A 17,318-nucleotide genomic window follows, 5' to 3' on the forward strand; every position below is an offset into this window, starting at 1 on the left:
GGGAGCAGCTGGGACCCACACATGTGCACACCCTAGGGTGACTAGACAGCAAGTGTGAAAAATCAGGACAGGGAGTGGGGGGGTAATAGGAGCCTATATAAGAAAAAGACCCCAAAATCAGGACTGTCCCTATAAAATCGGTACATCTGGTCACCCTCACACACCCCCAGGGAGTGGCGGGGACCCACACATGTGAAACGGAGCTCATTTCTAGTTCAGGTCCATCTTTTTTAAAAAATAACTTTAGGCATGGTTAACATACATCCGTATTTTCCCGGACAGGTCAGGCTTTTTGGTTCTTAAATCGCCGTCCGGGAGGAATTTTTGAATTTTAAAAATTCCTCCCGGGAAAATAAGGACGTATGATAACACTGTTGGTACAAAAAATACAAACTGGGGCACATCTTTAAATCAGAACTTTTTATTGGGAACCGGTTGTTAAGATTTTGGCAACTCATCACTGTATGTACATATATACATACATACATCATCTGAATCATAGGATGGGCTCCACAGTGTTTTACTGTAGATTTTTATAGGTAACTTATCTCAACAGAATCAGTTTGAGATCAGAATCCTTCTTGAAAGATCTTTTTTTAGTTTAGAAAACTAAACAATTCTACATGAACCATTTCCTTACCTCTGCTAATACTCTGAATTTCCTACTTCACTGGATCTATTTTATAAATTCTTTTAATAAATAACCTTTGGTTCTGCACTGAATCTCTCAGCTACTTAAGTCACTAGAGCAATGCTGACTTTCCCTTTCAGGCAGAGTAGCCTGGCACAAATTTAGATGCTGCTCCTGCAATGAGCTTCATGTTGGCAGATCCCATGCTTCAGTGGGGAGTTCCACTCTGTACAGAGACCCTCCCATGGAGAGCTCACCACATGACTGGAGACTTAGAGAGTAAATAATGGCATTATTCAATTCCTTACACTCAAAATGAGTAAAAATATTCTTTTGACTAGTTGTTCAGCATCTTAATGAAAGAGAGAGTCATTGCCCAAAGTCAGATACCTGGTGTGACAGCTATTAAATATTTTTTAAAATATTAGGAAAATTAGTACAATACTCTACCTATGTGACTTTATTATTAATTTTTCAAATTAAGCAGACATAAACAAAAAGTTAAACGGCACTTCTGAGAGTTATTAGGAGCTATCACTTAGACACTACTCTTAAATTGGATTTCCTTTGGTTTAAAAAGGAGTCTATAATCTGAGTAAATTATAAATTGAATTATGACACTATTCTGGTCGATATCAGTCTACAAATTTAAAAACATATTTTACCTTATGACTACTCACATGGATGGCATCTGCCTTTAATCTTTTAATCATTGGATTAAAGCCTGTAAATTAGTATTAAATGCAAATATAAAGATTATGAAGGTCAATGTCAATGAGCATTTGTGTGATACTATTACTGCTTATTGCTATTCTTGCCAACTGATTGCCCCTAGAAGAAAAATGCCTCAGTGTGCTGCACAAAAGCTTTTCATTTAGATTGCTGACACAAATGTGAATTTCTATATTGTTTATATGGATTATTACTGGCAGGAAATTAATGACACTGACCTTGTAGAATATGTATGAAATGACAAACCATTTTACTTTCAGTAGTCAACAAATTTATTTTGTGTAACTCCTATAAATTAATATCAGAAAGCTGATAGGTAATATTTTTAAATAGTAATACATGTCATGAAAATTAGATAATTTTCTTCCATAAAACTAATTTTTGATAAGAGAAAGCCATAAACATATTTAGATCCATTCAACCCCTCCAGAAACCTTAGCAAGGTTTCAAAACATTTGGACCTTGATGTCAAATCTGCAAGAAGGTTGGTATTTGCCTCATAAAGAAACAGTTGGGTGGCTTCCCTGACCTGTTTTGATATGCCCGACTTGCCATAAAGGTTTGTTGCTACAAAGTGAAATATGCTTATTTTTTTAATCACAGAAAAAATATAGAAAGCTGTTTAAAGACATTAAGTCCTCTTTAATTTAATCATCATAGCAAAATCCATTTACAAACATACTATACTGCCCTGCAGTTAGTGTACCTGTTCACATAAAGAAAGATTAGAAACTAAATTGTCCTTGTTTTATGATCACTGTGATAATCAGAAATCTCTTTGTGAGTAGACTGTTCCAATGAAACAACTGTGGTTTACATTTTTACTATGCAATTGATTTTCACAAATCCTTTACTATCAAATTTTCACCCTATTAAGAACTACTCTAAATTAGAGAATATAAAATCAGTGTTCACCTGCATTTTGTTCACCTGTACATATTTATTTGATGCTATTATGAACTTTTGCAAATAGCCCAGTGAAAGAAAAATATCATCTGAAAATATTAAATTCTTCTTACCAGTCAGTGCTCAATTTTCTTGCTTTCAGCAACTGGCTTTCAATCCAGTTTGGTCTTTGTTGTTCTATACTCTGTATAACCTTCTGTGCTACTTGTTTAGGACTACTTTTCTGTTTTCCCACAATACTTTCCAAACACACACGAACTAAACTGAGTTTCTCTTTGCTCCATCTGTCAAGCGTTGCACCTGTTAAAAGTTCTGCGGTGTTTCCATCCTCAAAAATCCGACATATAATTACAATCAAGTTCCAGACAAGCAGACCAGCTTTCTTTGATTCAACAAAGTTTTTTGACATTTTCCTCTCAGACAGGAAAAAGAAGTATTTAATTGGGGGAGGCAAACATGCAATCACTGTAGGTAACTTGCTGATTACAATAGATACAGCCTGAGCTGCAAGCCTTGTGAAGCCTTAAAAAAAAGAAAAAAAGAAAGAAAAGAAGGTATGATTAACATTAATATTCTGGTTCGATCACAGTACAGTTATGAGTGTTGTATGATGATGTCTAATTTTTGTAGTGAAAATGGCTGAAAAGATTAAGTGCTCAAAAGTATAGCTAGACCTCCACTGTGCTTTACTGTATATTAATCTCCAAAAATCTATTGAAATGAGATCCTGTAATGACCTGAAAATAGAAAACCAAGATAATTTAGAATTAAGATTGCTATTCCATATGTATCTAGTCCTGTTTTGCCCAGCTATTACAGCACATTTAATAGAGATAAAGATCACTCATTATTCTGAGTGATTTGGAATAAGATGGGACAATAGCTTGACTTTAAAATTGCTTTATGTTGTTGTTTTTTATGATTAATGTGCAGTGTAGAGTAATGTGCTAAATCTCTCAGAGTCTTGAAGTGTATTTGTAATGTTTACTTTCTTTTTCTCCCTTTCCCTTTTTAGGCCCATAAATGTCCTCACATCAGTCACGATTATTGGCTTCTGCAATATACGCAGGATGTATGCTGGTACAGCACCTACTACTGAATCGTTCTGGAAATTGGAAGGTAACTACCGAAGAGACACAGGTTGAAAAAAGGAAGAGAAGGGCACAATTAAAAAGAAAAAGGGGACCAAGTATACAGCATGAAAGAAATAAAAAGTGGGAAGGAAAAAGGATATGAAGAAGAATGGGGTAGATGCTCTAGCAGTGTAAAGGGGTCTTACAAAGTAGACTTAAAAATAACTTACTCCCACTTTTATGGCCTCTTTTCATTGCCAGAATATTGTGAAGGGATGTCAGTGTAACTGAGAATCAGGTCATGATTTTGGCGCCAATTATTTTATTATTTTTTTTATCCTTGCAAAAATTAAAATTATGGTTGTTTAGCCACGGGTGATCAACAAAAATACTTGAAATAATCTTTACTCCCGATCCATTTTTAAAATGTTTTCTATTATCTATGTTTACCAGATTACTTTACTTATTTTAATAATGGTTTAGAGAAAAAATATCTGCAGTTGCACATTGTATACTTATTTCAATGCTATAGAAATATAAATCGTTGTGTTATAAATCACCGATAAATGAGGTTGTAATGTTTCAACCCCAATAACATATCTTAATTAAAACTGTGATGACTATCAGATATTTACAACCAACAAAATCTAAAAGGTTCACAGTAGTTTACACTGGTTGGGAAACAAAATGAACTAAAATGATTTCCTGGTTTTGATCACCATAGATCATCCTAGGATATCTTGAAGCCTATTCTACTATTCTCTAGTGCTGTGAGATTTGTGAAAAGACTTAAAATAACTATATAGACTTTAAAAACACCACAGATGTGTGCAAGGATGTAAATCCCAAGTTATTGCAGTTCTAACTTAATGAAGAAGAAACGTACTGACATAACAATTTCACTAGTACTTTTTTGAAAGAAATCAGGAAATTTGCTTGCGAATTACAATAATGTTTGTTGTCAAATCATATCACATATCAATTCTAATTCTTCAACTTTGATATGTTCTCATTAAATGGGAACAAGCTCTTATGACAGGTTTATATAAGAACACTTTAAGTGTCACCTACATTTTCCAGCATCTTTTCTCTTCATTTCTCTAGGTGTATAATTCCATTCCTTTGGAACTGTCTTCAGCAAACTTTCAGGAACTATTTGCTTGTGTTGATAGGTTCCATAGTTCTCTGTTGCCTCCCATGAATGCATCAAAGAAATTATTTGCTTCACTATACCCTTGACTGAATTAATCAAAGTCAGCTTCAAACATCTGATAACCTCTGGCTCTGAGTCACCACAACTAGAAACTTCAGACAAAAAAAAAGCATTAAACAGTCAATATGCAAACAGCCATTTGTGCACATTTGTTTACTATTAGAATTTCAAAATGAGGTATTATAAAATCCTTGTGAAAAGAAGAGCAACAAAATTATGATTCAGAACAACTTCATAGTTACAATCCTCTAACAAATTAAAGAAATATTACAAAATTAAAATAATATGGCTTGTATGGTTTAATATTATAGGACCATGTATTTTATAGTTTAATTTCTTTTTTCTTTTGTTTTTCCCTTTAATTTGAAGCTAAAAATTACATGTTTCCAATTGATACTGTCCTTTTCCATGCTGCATATGTTTTTAGTTTGTTTGTTTTAATGGAGCCAGCTGATATGACCATTTTTGTTTACTTCTTTACCTCCTTAGCTGGATCATCAATTACATTAGCACAGAACTGAGAATAGTATTTGATAGTTAACCAGACTGTTTGGTACTGCTTAATTAGAAAGCAAGCAGAAGGAAAAATGAAGAGACATTCCAGTGACAAAATGATGGAATTAAAAAAAACCCTATCATCTAGCACAGAGTGCCATCATATTACTATAGGTAACATTCCACAAGTTGGTTATCTACAATACAGTTTATATTGTGAGTAGCAGGTATTAAGATGATATAGGAGCATTCTTTCCCTTATTCTTAATATCTTAGAGAATTTACCATTCTCTCCAGAAAAGGGGCGCTGCAGCCCCCAAGTCATGTAGCATGTAGTTCCTCCAGGAAGTTCTACCAGATGCTGGAGTGGCAATTTTGAAGGGTATGTGTGGAAGCAGATTGCCACAAAACCTCAAAATATGGGGGTTTGACCAGTGATGAGCTGCCAGAAGCTCAAGAACCAGTTCCTTCACTTGCTCCAGGTCTTTGGTGGCACTTCAGCGGCACGTCCTTCAGTCCCTCTGGGTCTTCGGTGGCACTGAAGGACCCACCGCCGAAATGCCACTGAAGACCTACCGAAGTGCCACCGAAGGCTCGGAGTGCCACCGGGTCAGTAAAAATTCACATGGGATCCTCCCCAGCCAAGAGCTCAGGCGGGATGGACAGGATGGTCCCGCGGGCCACATCCTGTCCGTCCCGCCTGAGCTTCCCCACCCCTTTAACAACTGGTTCTAAACCAGCTTCAAAATTTAACAACCGGTTCACGCGAATTGGCTCCAGCTTTGACTGAGTAGAGGCCACCACTACTTTACTACTATGCCAAACTAAAATGAAAAGTGATTTGTGGATGGGTGATGAAGAAAGTAGAATGAGGAAAAGAAAGGTGAGAATGAGGCAGATTGAAGGACCACACTCCAATCAACAAATGAACTGGGCTGCAGGACAGCTAACAGTAGACCCCAAAAAGTAACTCAGCAGAATTGTCCCTCAGAAAATTTGAGAATTTTCAGTTAAACCTGAATGGAGAAAGGAGAGAGAAAGTAGTAGGGAAGATGTCGCCATTGTAGTTTCAGGCCGGGGAGAGAACTGGGGGTGCTGTAGCAGGAAAACTGAGCCACAGTGATTGGAAATGTAGCTCAACATTCTTGGAAGCAGTTGCTGCAGACGCGGTGGTGAGACAAGTGGGAGGGAATGCAAGGTGGGGATGCTGGAGCAGTAATTTTATGAAGTGTAGGAGCTATAGAGTTGTCTATTAAAATATATGGGAGCTGAACGTTGGTTCCTTTGGTCATTTAGCTGTCATATCTTAGGTCAGGGAAATTTGAATAGGCTCTTCTTAAGGCAGCATATTCTGTCTGATTGATAAAGGATGGTGTGACTGACAGCCTGGAGGTCTTCCTTCTCTGTTATCTATCCTCTCCTCTTATTTCCCTCCTCCCTTTTTTTCTTTTCTTTTGTGCTATATCACCTCTCTCCTCTGTCATTTTTCTATTTTACTCCCTTTTCCACTGTTTTTTGGGGGAATGGAGATTTCCACACAACCTAACTCTCTTCACCTGTTCTGGGGTCAGATAGGGTCAACTTTATCCAAACTTATTTCACCTGTCCAGGGGGACACATGTCTGCCTCCATCCCCCTCTCAGTCTCATCCCCTCCCCCAGGACTCTTCTGTAAGTTTCTATAGATCCCCACCTCTCATCCCTCTTTGAAACCCAACAGCCTCTGTGCCTTTCTTCTTCTCCCCTCTTTCTGTGCCTCAGGCCACCAGGTCTCCCCTGCAGTTCACTCACTCTTGGGGAGCACCTCCATCCCCTTGATGGTCACTACCCTCTTTGTTCTCTCTCTTGCTTTCACTCAGACCCCCTCCCCCCAACTTTCTTTTCCTCAGGGCCTCACCACTCCCCCTTTTTGGGTACCAGAGAGCTATCTACTCTCATCCCTTTCTTCTCTTTGGGTCCTACATCCTAACACTTTAAAAATCAGCAGTAGCCTCCAACTCCTATCCCAGATAGGGCATCTCTCCCTGTCCACTCACAACTGGGAGCCCCTCTCCCTTTGCATCACCAAGTAGCGGGGCTTCTAATCCATCCCAAAGCAGCATCCCCACTGCACCTCATGTGGCAATCCCCCCATTTCTTTACTCCCCTTTATCCCTCTTCAAAAGTTAGGGGTGAAGGTGTGGTGCTGGTGCCTTTGTTAGATAGGCAGGAACAGAGAAACTAAGCAGTCAGCAGTTATAGGAGGTGTTTGCTGCTTGTTGCCTGGGCCCTCTGAGATTTGGAACAGCCCTCACCCACACGGTCAGAGGCAGACACTTTTGAAAATTGGGCTCCCACTGTAGCACATTTTTCTACAACCACGAATACTGTATCCATGCCGTTTTCCACTGTTTCTATAATCCCTTGATGAGGTATTAGACTGCAAACATTCATAATATGATTCTTCAAAACACTTCAATTCTAATATTATTTTAAGTAACCTTCCATAATTTGGACCAACTTATTAAAACAAAAACTAGTATCAGTATATATCTGAAAATGAACAAGATTAAACATGGGCTTTAAAATGTTTGTATCACTAATTGTTTTCATACCTGATATATTGTAAAAGCAATCCCATAGTTGCTCTTTTTTCATGTAGCTCTCAAGAGCACTACTAAGTGATTTGGGTGATAAAGTGCAATAGGATAGTACTGTAAAGATTGCTTCAGTCAAAGTAGGCTCTTTGCTATTTATCTGTTTTATGCAGGAACTTTGTTCATCACATTTTGATACTTCAATTTCTTGAAAATGAATAAAATAATGGTTAGTAGAATTTCCAATTAATTCTAGTTATGGAAATAAAAAGTGTCAAAGCAAACTGAAAACTGTATTTGAACTACATTTTAAAACACAATACCACTGAAATCTTTCACATAATAACATTTGATTCATTATGCCTGCTTAAGTTATATCCAGTCATTAAAAAAATATCAGAAGTACTTTAAAAAAAATACAGTATATGCCTACTTTAATTCAAAATACATTCAAAACATAATTAGAATTTTATTATTCACTATGCATAAACTAAAACAGCAGTGATCAATACAGTGCTATTTCTGTAATAGTTAGGATTACCATCAATAAACTTTACTCATCACTTGGGTAATTTCATTATTAATAAAAAGAAATAATATAAATCAATTGGTTAATATGCAAATCAAATGACACAACAGTTGCAGACCTCTCGCAAACACAAAAAAGTTTTGTTTTTTAATTTTTTGTGATAATGAAAAATAATAATTCTTCAAAACAAAGTAAGACACCCAGGCCAATATTTTCAAAAGTGACTAGTGATTCTGACACCTTAAAAGGGTTTGTTTGTTTTATAGGCGTAGTGCTCAGCATTGTCTGAAAACGGGAATCTCTTCATTAACTCAAGCTGGGCACCAAAAATCTCTATCTACTTGTAAAAATCTTGGTTTCAGAGTTCGGGGTTTATTTTGATCAGACACACACAAGTGAATGTCGTACTGTCTTCTCACTCTCCAGAATAGTCAGTATATTAATCTGTCTGTGCAAAAAGGACAGCACTGTAGCTGGGCCTTAAACTAGTATCCTTATAGTCTACAAGTAGCAACTCTATCAATTGATCTAAAAGGAGCACACAGATTCCTTGTCCAGTAGGAATTTTGCCAAGTTTAGCTCCATATACATCTTATCTGTATCACTGTGATTCACGTAAGTGAATGTGGATTATTTTTTCTACAAAATGGAGGAAGGTAAAGTCTCAAAGGAGGAGTTGGGAAATCCTGCCTTACTCCTCAATCCAGTTGCGGTGTAGAGTATCTGAATTCTCCTATGAAATATGAGACATTTCTGAAATTCAGTTCCCTCTCACTTTGCTCCAATTACTTTTCTTTGAATATTAACTGCTCAGTCACCTAAAGTGGCTGAAAAATCACAAGATTTAAAAAAATAATAAATGTTGCATCTGTTTATTTGCTTTCTGGGTTTTGAATCCTTAGGGTTCATATTTTGAAGCTTTTTTCCACATCCGTGAGAGTTAGAAACTTACTTTTTAAAAATGAAAACTTAGATTTCTATGTATTCACATGATTCCATCATCAAATATTAAGAGAGACTCATAATAAAATAATGAGAGTTGGCAACAGTGCAGCCACAGCTCCATCCACTCCCCGCCTTCTCCCATTTTGGAGAATTGCTCTTGGGCACTGCTGATATTTTGGATGGTTCTTACATAGGCCACACAAAGACAGGAAAAGCTTTCTAGTCCTTCCATTCATAACTAGGAATTATTTTGGGGAACTTCTATGGCCTGTATTATAGAGCAGGTCAGACTAGATAATCTCAATAGTTCCTTCTGGCCTGGGATCTATGAATCTATGAAAACTACACAGCCACATAAGGAGAGTGGGGACTACAACCTAGCCCTATGTGTTTGTGCAATGCCTCACAAAATGAGTGCAATGGCACTATGATGATATAAACAATCATCGACACCCACTAAATACATCTGAAACATATAAGTACTTATTTAAATGTAATTTATGCTGACATATTTTTGCTTTTTGAGGATAAGAGAAGGAAAAAGTTGAGAAATTTTGTACTTTTTTTTTCCTTAGAAATTCTGCATGACTCATGCTGTGAAGTTAAATTTTAGGTAGTTTGTGGTCAGTTATGTAAATTACTCCAAAATTCAAAATTACATAATGCTTGTCTTTTAACTGCTTAAACATATCACTCTGAATTCAGACATTAATACTACTTCTCATAAAATATGTATTCATGTATTAGTGTAAGACTTTGGTCTGCATGAAGAAAAAACAAAATCTACTGACTTTGCTATGACCAAGAAAATAGCTCTTGATAATTTTAGATTACTTTATACAGAAAGCTAGATCAATCACACTTCCACAAATACGTAACGTTATCAAGACTATATCAGTTTTCCCAGAGAGTTTTAGGTGTAAAAAGTGCACTGTTTGAAATGGTATTTCAGAAATGTGTTTTGGTGATCCATACAGTATACTATTTTATAACACTTAATGTTTCTTTCCTATAAAATATCAAATTTGTAATGTAAAGAATGTGGTCAGTTTTACCAGCACATATTTAATCAAACAGAAATTACTCTAGAAGAAAAAAGACTATTACCAGTTTCAATGTTATGTAAAACAACAGTTTATCAATGTTATTGTAGTTAATATAGCTCTACAGCATATACAAACAACATAATTTCTAACTCTAAGTAACATATATTCCCCTGAAGCTCAAAGGGCTGGTCAGTCAATAGATTAATAAATTCTGTCACTTCATCCTTGTGATAATTGAAGCAGCTAGTAAAATTCAATAGCGGATAACACCAGGGTAAGAATATTATCCTGATCAAACATTTGTCAGTCTTTGTAAAAGATGACAGGTATTTGAATAGGTAAGTGAATGCAGTTTAGCACTCAATAAGAAGCATGACAGAAGTTGAAGCAATGTTGTGCTTCTGACAAATGTAAGACCACTTTAAAATGACAGAAGTAAATTATGTCAGGTTTAATGGTATGTGGACCTAATATTTTCTGTTTGATAAGTAATGAGAAATTCCTTTGCAAAAGAATGATAAAAACTGATTTTTAACAACAGAATATAGTTCAACATTACGGCAAACATTATGCCAAATCAGTAACTACACCATAAACTATTCATCAATTTGATTCCTTTATTTGAAAACTACTAAAGTGTTAGATGTGATAATAATGTTTATTGTTTTCAAACACAGTAATAGCACAATAAAAGATGAAAGCCTGTGTAGAACCATTCTTCCACTCGCTTTCCTATTTCTCTCATAATTACATATTTCTAACTATTCAAATATGAGGAAGAATACAACTGCAGTTTACAGTAACAAACATATACAATTTATTAAGCAAAATCTCTGAGAAGCTTTCCAATGTTGAAAGCAAGTGATCCTTCAGAGTCCTAACTCAGACTACTTTTTTCAAGGAAAAGCTATTTAAAGCAGTTTTGATATCAAAACTCTGATAAGTTCAAATTCATCCATTTCTTCTTAAAAGCTTCAAAGTTGTGACAGTGGTCTATGTTATCAAAATGCTATCTGCCTTCAAAATATGTTCAGAATAGTTCAGATAGACTGCAACTTTCAGTAAAAAGTGATAAAGGATTCTTCCTACCTCCACACCTCCCCCAGTTCAATATTTGTCTCACTGATAACTGGATAACTACTGATATCCACAACTGGCTGGCATCCTTCCATCAATAGTCAAGTAGTGAAAAATGTAGCAAAACTAAAAAATTTGTGTGTGTTTTCTTGCTGCCATTCTTACAAACAAAGCACAAATACTTACTTGAGCTTTCCAATAAAATTTTCACTAAGAGACAATCCTGATGTAGCAGTGTTTCCAAAAGCAAGTTCCAATTACAATACGGTTGGGATAAGAGCAGTTTCAGTTGACCCTGGGCTGCTATTTCTCCGGTTGATGGAATCCTTTCAAAATGTAAGATAAAGACAGAATAATGTAGTTAATTTATCTATGAAATTAATAGCCTTAAAGTGCAGATGTAATGCTAACTCCTTTAAATGTCAATTCCTCCCAGATTACTCAGAAAATGCTTTCATGCTTGCTTACTTTAAGGCTGCTCAGGGAAGGAATTACATTTAATCTCAACTAGCTAAAAGCAAATTAACATTTGGTAGTCTGCCAAATTTATAACTGATACAAAGTAACCTCACTTGTCTCTTTCATGGAACCATGTATGTTCTTGTTCCATGAGGCAAAAATGAATTTTCTTGTGCTTGAATAAATTTGAGGTTATTATATTTTAGTACAGTGTTACATTAATTGTTTAGCAGGAGGCTATAAAATTTATGAAATCAAGTATAAGAAGTGGATAAATAACAAAACCAATGAAAATGCTAAAAGAAGTATGTAACGGGGTGCCACAGAAGCTCTGCTTTCAGTGTAAAGGATATTTTTCCAAGTCCTGCAAAATCCACATGCAAAATGAGATGGCTCTAATAATTGGTATGCCAGCAAAGGGCCCTGGGTAGAGACAGTGGTTCTAAACTGAGTTAATTCTGGTCACAGATTTCCTGAAATACAATCCTTTAAAATTACCTGTTTTAAAATTTTGTTTTTTTCCCCCCACAAAGCTGGGGAAAATACTATGGTCAGGATCCAAACGAATTTACATCTCAGGATTTAACTTGAGCTCAGCTAATGAACACCACCAACAGTCAGCTTCAAAAATTAAGAAGTTAATTGATTTTGAGTCTGGTTCTACAATGTAATGCACCTGGCTGCTGCAAGCAACCTTTCCCCCTCTCCCTGCCCCATCTGACCCCAAAAATGGACCCAGAGCTCCTTGCTCAGTAGGGTTGGGTGAGGGATGACCCTCAAAACCCGGCCACTCCCTCTCCCTGCAGGGCAGCTGCTTGGTTCCCGCTCACGCTCTGGTCCCTCTGACCTCCCTGGGGCTGTGTGTGCTGGTGCGCTCGGGCAGCATGCACTGTCAGGGCGGTGAGTGGGAGCCAGCCCCAAAACTTCCCTCTAGTGAGGGGGAGCCAAAGCCGCCACTGAAGGAGGCTTTGGGGAAGTTTTGGGGGCTGGCTCCCACTTCCTGTCCTGACTGTGCACACAGTCCAGGTGCCCCTGCACACACAGTGCCAGGGAGGACATGGGAGGCTTGGGAGGAAGGACTAGAAAGCAGCGGAGGGGGAGCGGCAGGGCTCCCAGCTCTGCACAGCCAGAGGAGGGGTGATTCCTAACATCTGAGTAACTGGGAGCTGCCTCCCACCTGTCAGCTTTGCTCCCTGCTCCAGGCAAGCTCCGCATAGCAGCAAGGAGGAGCTGGAGCAGGAATGGCGAGACTGCTCAGCCAGGCAGTATTGGTGCTTTCAGCTACTGCACTGGCTGCTGGCAGTGCTGCTCCTCCGCTGCCATGAACTCTGGGATACATCTGAAGGACTTCTGGGACCTGAGTCAAGTGCAGGACAGAAAAGCAGTAGGGCTTGGATCTTCCATCTCTGCATGACCCTAGGACCATAAGTTAGCACAACTGGTGTGTGGACACAAGGGGGGGTTAGGCTTCAGTCCAGGTTCAAACCTGGACTTACATTTTTGTGTAGACATACCCTTAGTCTGACCTCAGTGGTACGCAAGGCTTTAGAACAAATTCTGAAGGAAAGAATAATTAAATCAATAGAGATAAATGGTAAAGGAGATGAAATGCAAAACTGGTTTACCAAAAGTAGATCATACCAGACTAACCTGATTTCCTTTTTTCAGAAAATAACTGATTTTTTAGATAAGGGAAGTGCAATGGATTTAATATACTTGGGCTTCCACAAAGCTTTTGAGATGGTGCCAGCTGGGAAATTATGAATTAAACTAGGAAGATGGGGATCAATACAAGCATTGTAAAGAAGATAAGGAACTGGCTAAAGATAAAAACGTAATGGGTTGTGCTGAAATGTGAATTATTAGCTCAGAGGGAGATTACTAGTGGAGTTCCTCAAGGATCCATTTTGGAACGAATCTTATTCAATATTTTTATGAATGACTGTAGCACAAAAAGTAGGAGTATGGCAATGAAATTTGAGGATGACAAAAAGTTGGGAGGCATTTTCAATAAAAAGGAGGATCAGAATATTATACAGGAAGACCTGGATGACTTTGAAGACTGGAGTGATGGAAATGGGATGAAATTCAATAGTGCAAAATGCACGGCCATGCACATAGGGTTTAATAATAAGAATTTCCAGCATGAGCTGGAGGCTCTTCAGTTGGAAGCAACAGGGGAGGAGAAAGAGCAGATGTGTGGGTTGATCATAGGATGACTATGAGCCACCAATGTGATCCAGCTGTGAAAAAGGCAAATGTGATTCTAGCATGTATTAGGTGTGGCATTTCCAGTGGAGATAGAGAAATATTAATGCCATTGTACAAGGCACTGGTAAGATCTCATTTGAGGATAAATTCTGGCAACCCATCTTCCTGAAAGATGAATTCAACTGGAGCAGGTGCAGAGAAGAGCTGCTAGGATGATCAGAGGACTGCAGGGCCTATCTGTTGAGAGGAGACTGGAAGAGCTTGGCTTCTCTAGTCAGCAAAAAGATGGCTGTGAGGGGATATGATTGCTCTCTATAAATACATTTGGAGGCTAAATGCCAGGAAGGTTAAAGAGCTATTTTAGCTAAAGGACAATGCTGGCACAAGGACAAATGGGTATAAACTGCCCATGAACAAATTCAGGCTGGAAATCAGAAGAAGGTTTCTAAATATCAGAGTGATGAGGTTCTGGAACAGACTCCCAATAAGTGTGGTGGGGCCAAACAACTTAATTAGTTTTAAGGAGAACTGGACATATTTATGAGTGCAATTGGGTGACAGGGTTGCTTGTGATGGTGGGCTGCAGGGTTCAACAGCTCTGGACCACACTTCCCATTTATGTCTTATGTTCCTAAAAGCTCATGTTTCAAGGTTTCCAGCTGGCCATCTGCAGGAGTCAAGAATGGATTCTCTCCCCCTGCTACCCTCCAACATATTCTGGGATTTTTTAAAATCTCCTTCCTCTGAAGCATCAGAGCTGATCATGGCTGGAGACAGGGTGGACCAGAGCTCTAAAGTGACACTGAGCATTCTCTCTCTCAGTTGCTTGGCTGTCTGATATTGCCCACGTGCTCAGGGTCAAATTGATTGCTATATGTGGAGCCAGGAAGGAATAGGTCAGACTGGCAGTGAGTGAGAGTTTTTTCGCCTTCCTCTGCAACATGTGGATGCAGGTCACTTGGTAGGAATATCTGGCGATATCTCACTTAATTATTTCCCTGCTGTTGTGGGGGCCTCAGGCACTGGTGAACCTCGGTCTCTCCTATTCTCTGCCTGCAGCATCCAATAGTCTAGTCTCCTGTGAGCTGTAATACTTACCTAATTTTAGTTGTTGGGTTTGTTGTGAGAGTGCTGGGTGGTGCTGGTGGCTTGTGATATACAGGACGTAGGGTTGCCAATTTTCTAATTGCACAAAACCAAAGACCCTTGCCCCGCACCTGCCTTGCCCCTTCTCTGAGACCCAGTTCCTGGCCAATGGGAGCTGTGGAGCTGGCGCTTGCGGGGGTGGGGGGCAGTGTGTGGAGCCCCCCTGGCCACCCCTATTGCCTAGGAGCCAGAGAGACATGCCAGCTGCTTCCCGGGAGCTGTGCAGAGCTGAGTAGTGAGCCTGCCAGCCCTGCACCCACACACTTTTAACAGCCCGGTCAGTGGTGCTGACTGGAACCGCCAGGGTCCATTTTTGACCCGGTGTTCTAGTCAAAAACCAGACACCTGATCACCCTAACAGGAGGTCAGGCTAGATGATCTGATGATCCCTTCTGGCGTTAAACTCTATGACACAAATTAGGCCTAATTTCTGACACACCAATTTGGATACACTGATTTTTGGTTTCACACAGTCTTGCATACCAAGCATGAGGCAACACAGTCATTGAATTATATCAGTAGGCCTTTTTGTTTGGACTAATTCAGTCTCTCTCACTTTTGCACCTTTTTCCATTAACATTTATTATTATAGCTTATTGTGACTTCTTATGAACTTTCACTACAATTAGGGTAAATTTGTTGGGCCAATTATTACAACCTTCTCCTTTTCTGTCAGAGTTGTTTAGCTCTGACAAAGGTGTTGTCCTTTTGACAATGATCGCTTAATCGACACAGGGATCATTGATATACTTCATTTTAGAAAACCCAGTTCTTCTGTAAATGTGGACCTGTTCATGTGAATGTTCACAAATAGCAATTTAAAAAGGCACAAATATGACTGAATCACACAGCTATTTAGAATCCAAATGAATGATCACAAATGTTCTTTCTTCAGTAATTGACTGGTTCTATCATTAATATTTTATTACATTATGGAGGCTCTTAGTATTGACTCCATAGTTAAGATAGATTTCTAAAATGGGCTTAGAATGAACATAAAATCTTGCTTTTCTCTAAAGTAAATGTCTTCTTGATATATAATTCCACAAAGTGTTAGTTTTTATGTCCTTTGAATGCTCTGTTTAGATTTTATTTTATTTCTCAGCATAAGTTTTTAGAAGGAAGTCTTTGAAATTGGGTTCTGGACAAAATTTGTCCTTGGTAGTCTTCCCTTTCATTGTTGATTGACATCTAACAAAGAACAAAAAAAACCCCCATATTTTCCTACATAAAATGTGCTTTTGAAAAAAACCAATTTTGCATCATTTTTAGCCATTACACTTACTCATCTGAGCTGAAACCATATGCTCCAGTGGTTGATGATTGAGAAAGTTTATTCACTATGCACGTAAACTTTATAAACATAAACGTGACATGCACCAGCCCATTAACTACTTATGCACCAGTGCAAAAACTATACATGCATAAATTCTGTGTGCTAGTGCACACACAAAACCTTCTCTATCAGATAAAATCTTCTTACCAGGAACTACACTTTTCTGTCTGATTGTATCCTGCAATGTTGAAGGATTTATAAGCAGCTGACCATAAATATTATGTGCCATTTACGGCAGCAGCTCGCACATAACCTAGAAGACTTGCTGATGGAAAAAAATCTTTGTCAGTTGCTGCACTTCTACCTCCATGGGTCTGCCACTGCCCATCCTTCATTCTCCTGCCTCATCATTCAACTCTACACCTTCATTTGAGCATTAAAACTCCTTAGAAATGAATACACCACAACCTCTGTTGTTCAGTCAGGGTTACTACATACATGGTATACCAGTCACAAAGCCACAAAAAGCATGGACATGAAAAGTTCTATTCTATTCTACACAGGCTTTTATACTGTACTCATCACCGTAATATCTTAAGCCACATAACAGTACACTCCCTCTACTCCTTAACCCGCAAGCACACACCTCACCGTTACCACAAAAACCTATTTGCCTCAGATCATGTACAGTAAGTCTGCCTCCCATAACCCCCTTTACCAAACTCCCCCACAGCCCAAAACCCCATTATGCCAAACATCTGCAAGGAACAGTATTGTGAGTGGGTAGTTTGGTAAAGGGGTATTGTGAGTGGACAATGTTATGATTGCACTCTCTGCGGTGTATGGTAATTGTGGGGATGGTATGTGGCTGTGGATGGAGAAATATTATTAGGTGGCTTCCCTGTCATTTTCATGCTTTTGTGAGTTTGTGTCAAGTATGTTGTGTATGTAGAAACCCCAACCGCTTGACAATTATGTTCACTGTATATTAATAAATATGTATG

At 38.3% G+C, this 17,318-nt stretch overlaps 1 protein-coding gene across 11 annotated transcripts in view; it reads right to left on the reverse strand.

Moving 5' to 3' along the window:
• Nucleotides 1-17,318, reverse strand: part of KIAA0825 (KIAA0825 ortholog) — a 419,202-nt gene that overhangs the window by 196,054 nt on the left and 205,830 nt on the right. For all 11 annotated transcript variants that reach the window (XR_012158966.2, XM_078852812.1, XM_073344493.1 and 8 more), the window contains 4 exons: nucleotides 11,409-11,548; nucleotides 7,644-7,832; nucleotides 4,414-4,647; nucleotides 2,383-2,791 (listed from right to left, as the gene is read on the reverse strand). Coding sequence is in view for 10 of the 11 variants with exons in the window: in XM_078852812.1 (XP_078708938.1) it covers nucleotides 2,383-2,791; nucleotides 4,414-4,647; nucleotides 7,644-7,832; nucleotides 11,409-11,548 (972 nt within the window). In the remaining variant the exon portion in view is untranslated. The remainder of the gene's footprint in view (nucleotides 1-2,382; nucleotides 2,792-4,413; nucleotides 4,648-7,643; nucleotides 7,833-11,408; nucleotides 11,549-17,318) is intronic.

Source organism: Lepidochelys kempii, chromosome 5 (assembly GCF_965140285.1).
Source record: "Lepidochelys kempii isolate rLepKem1 chromosome 5, rLepKem1.hap1, whole genome shotgun sequence".
Lineage (NCBI taxonomy): Eukaryota > Metazoa > Chordata > Testudines > Cheloniidae > Lepidochelys > Lepidochelys kempii.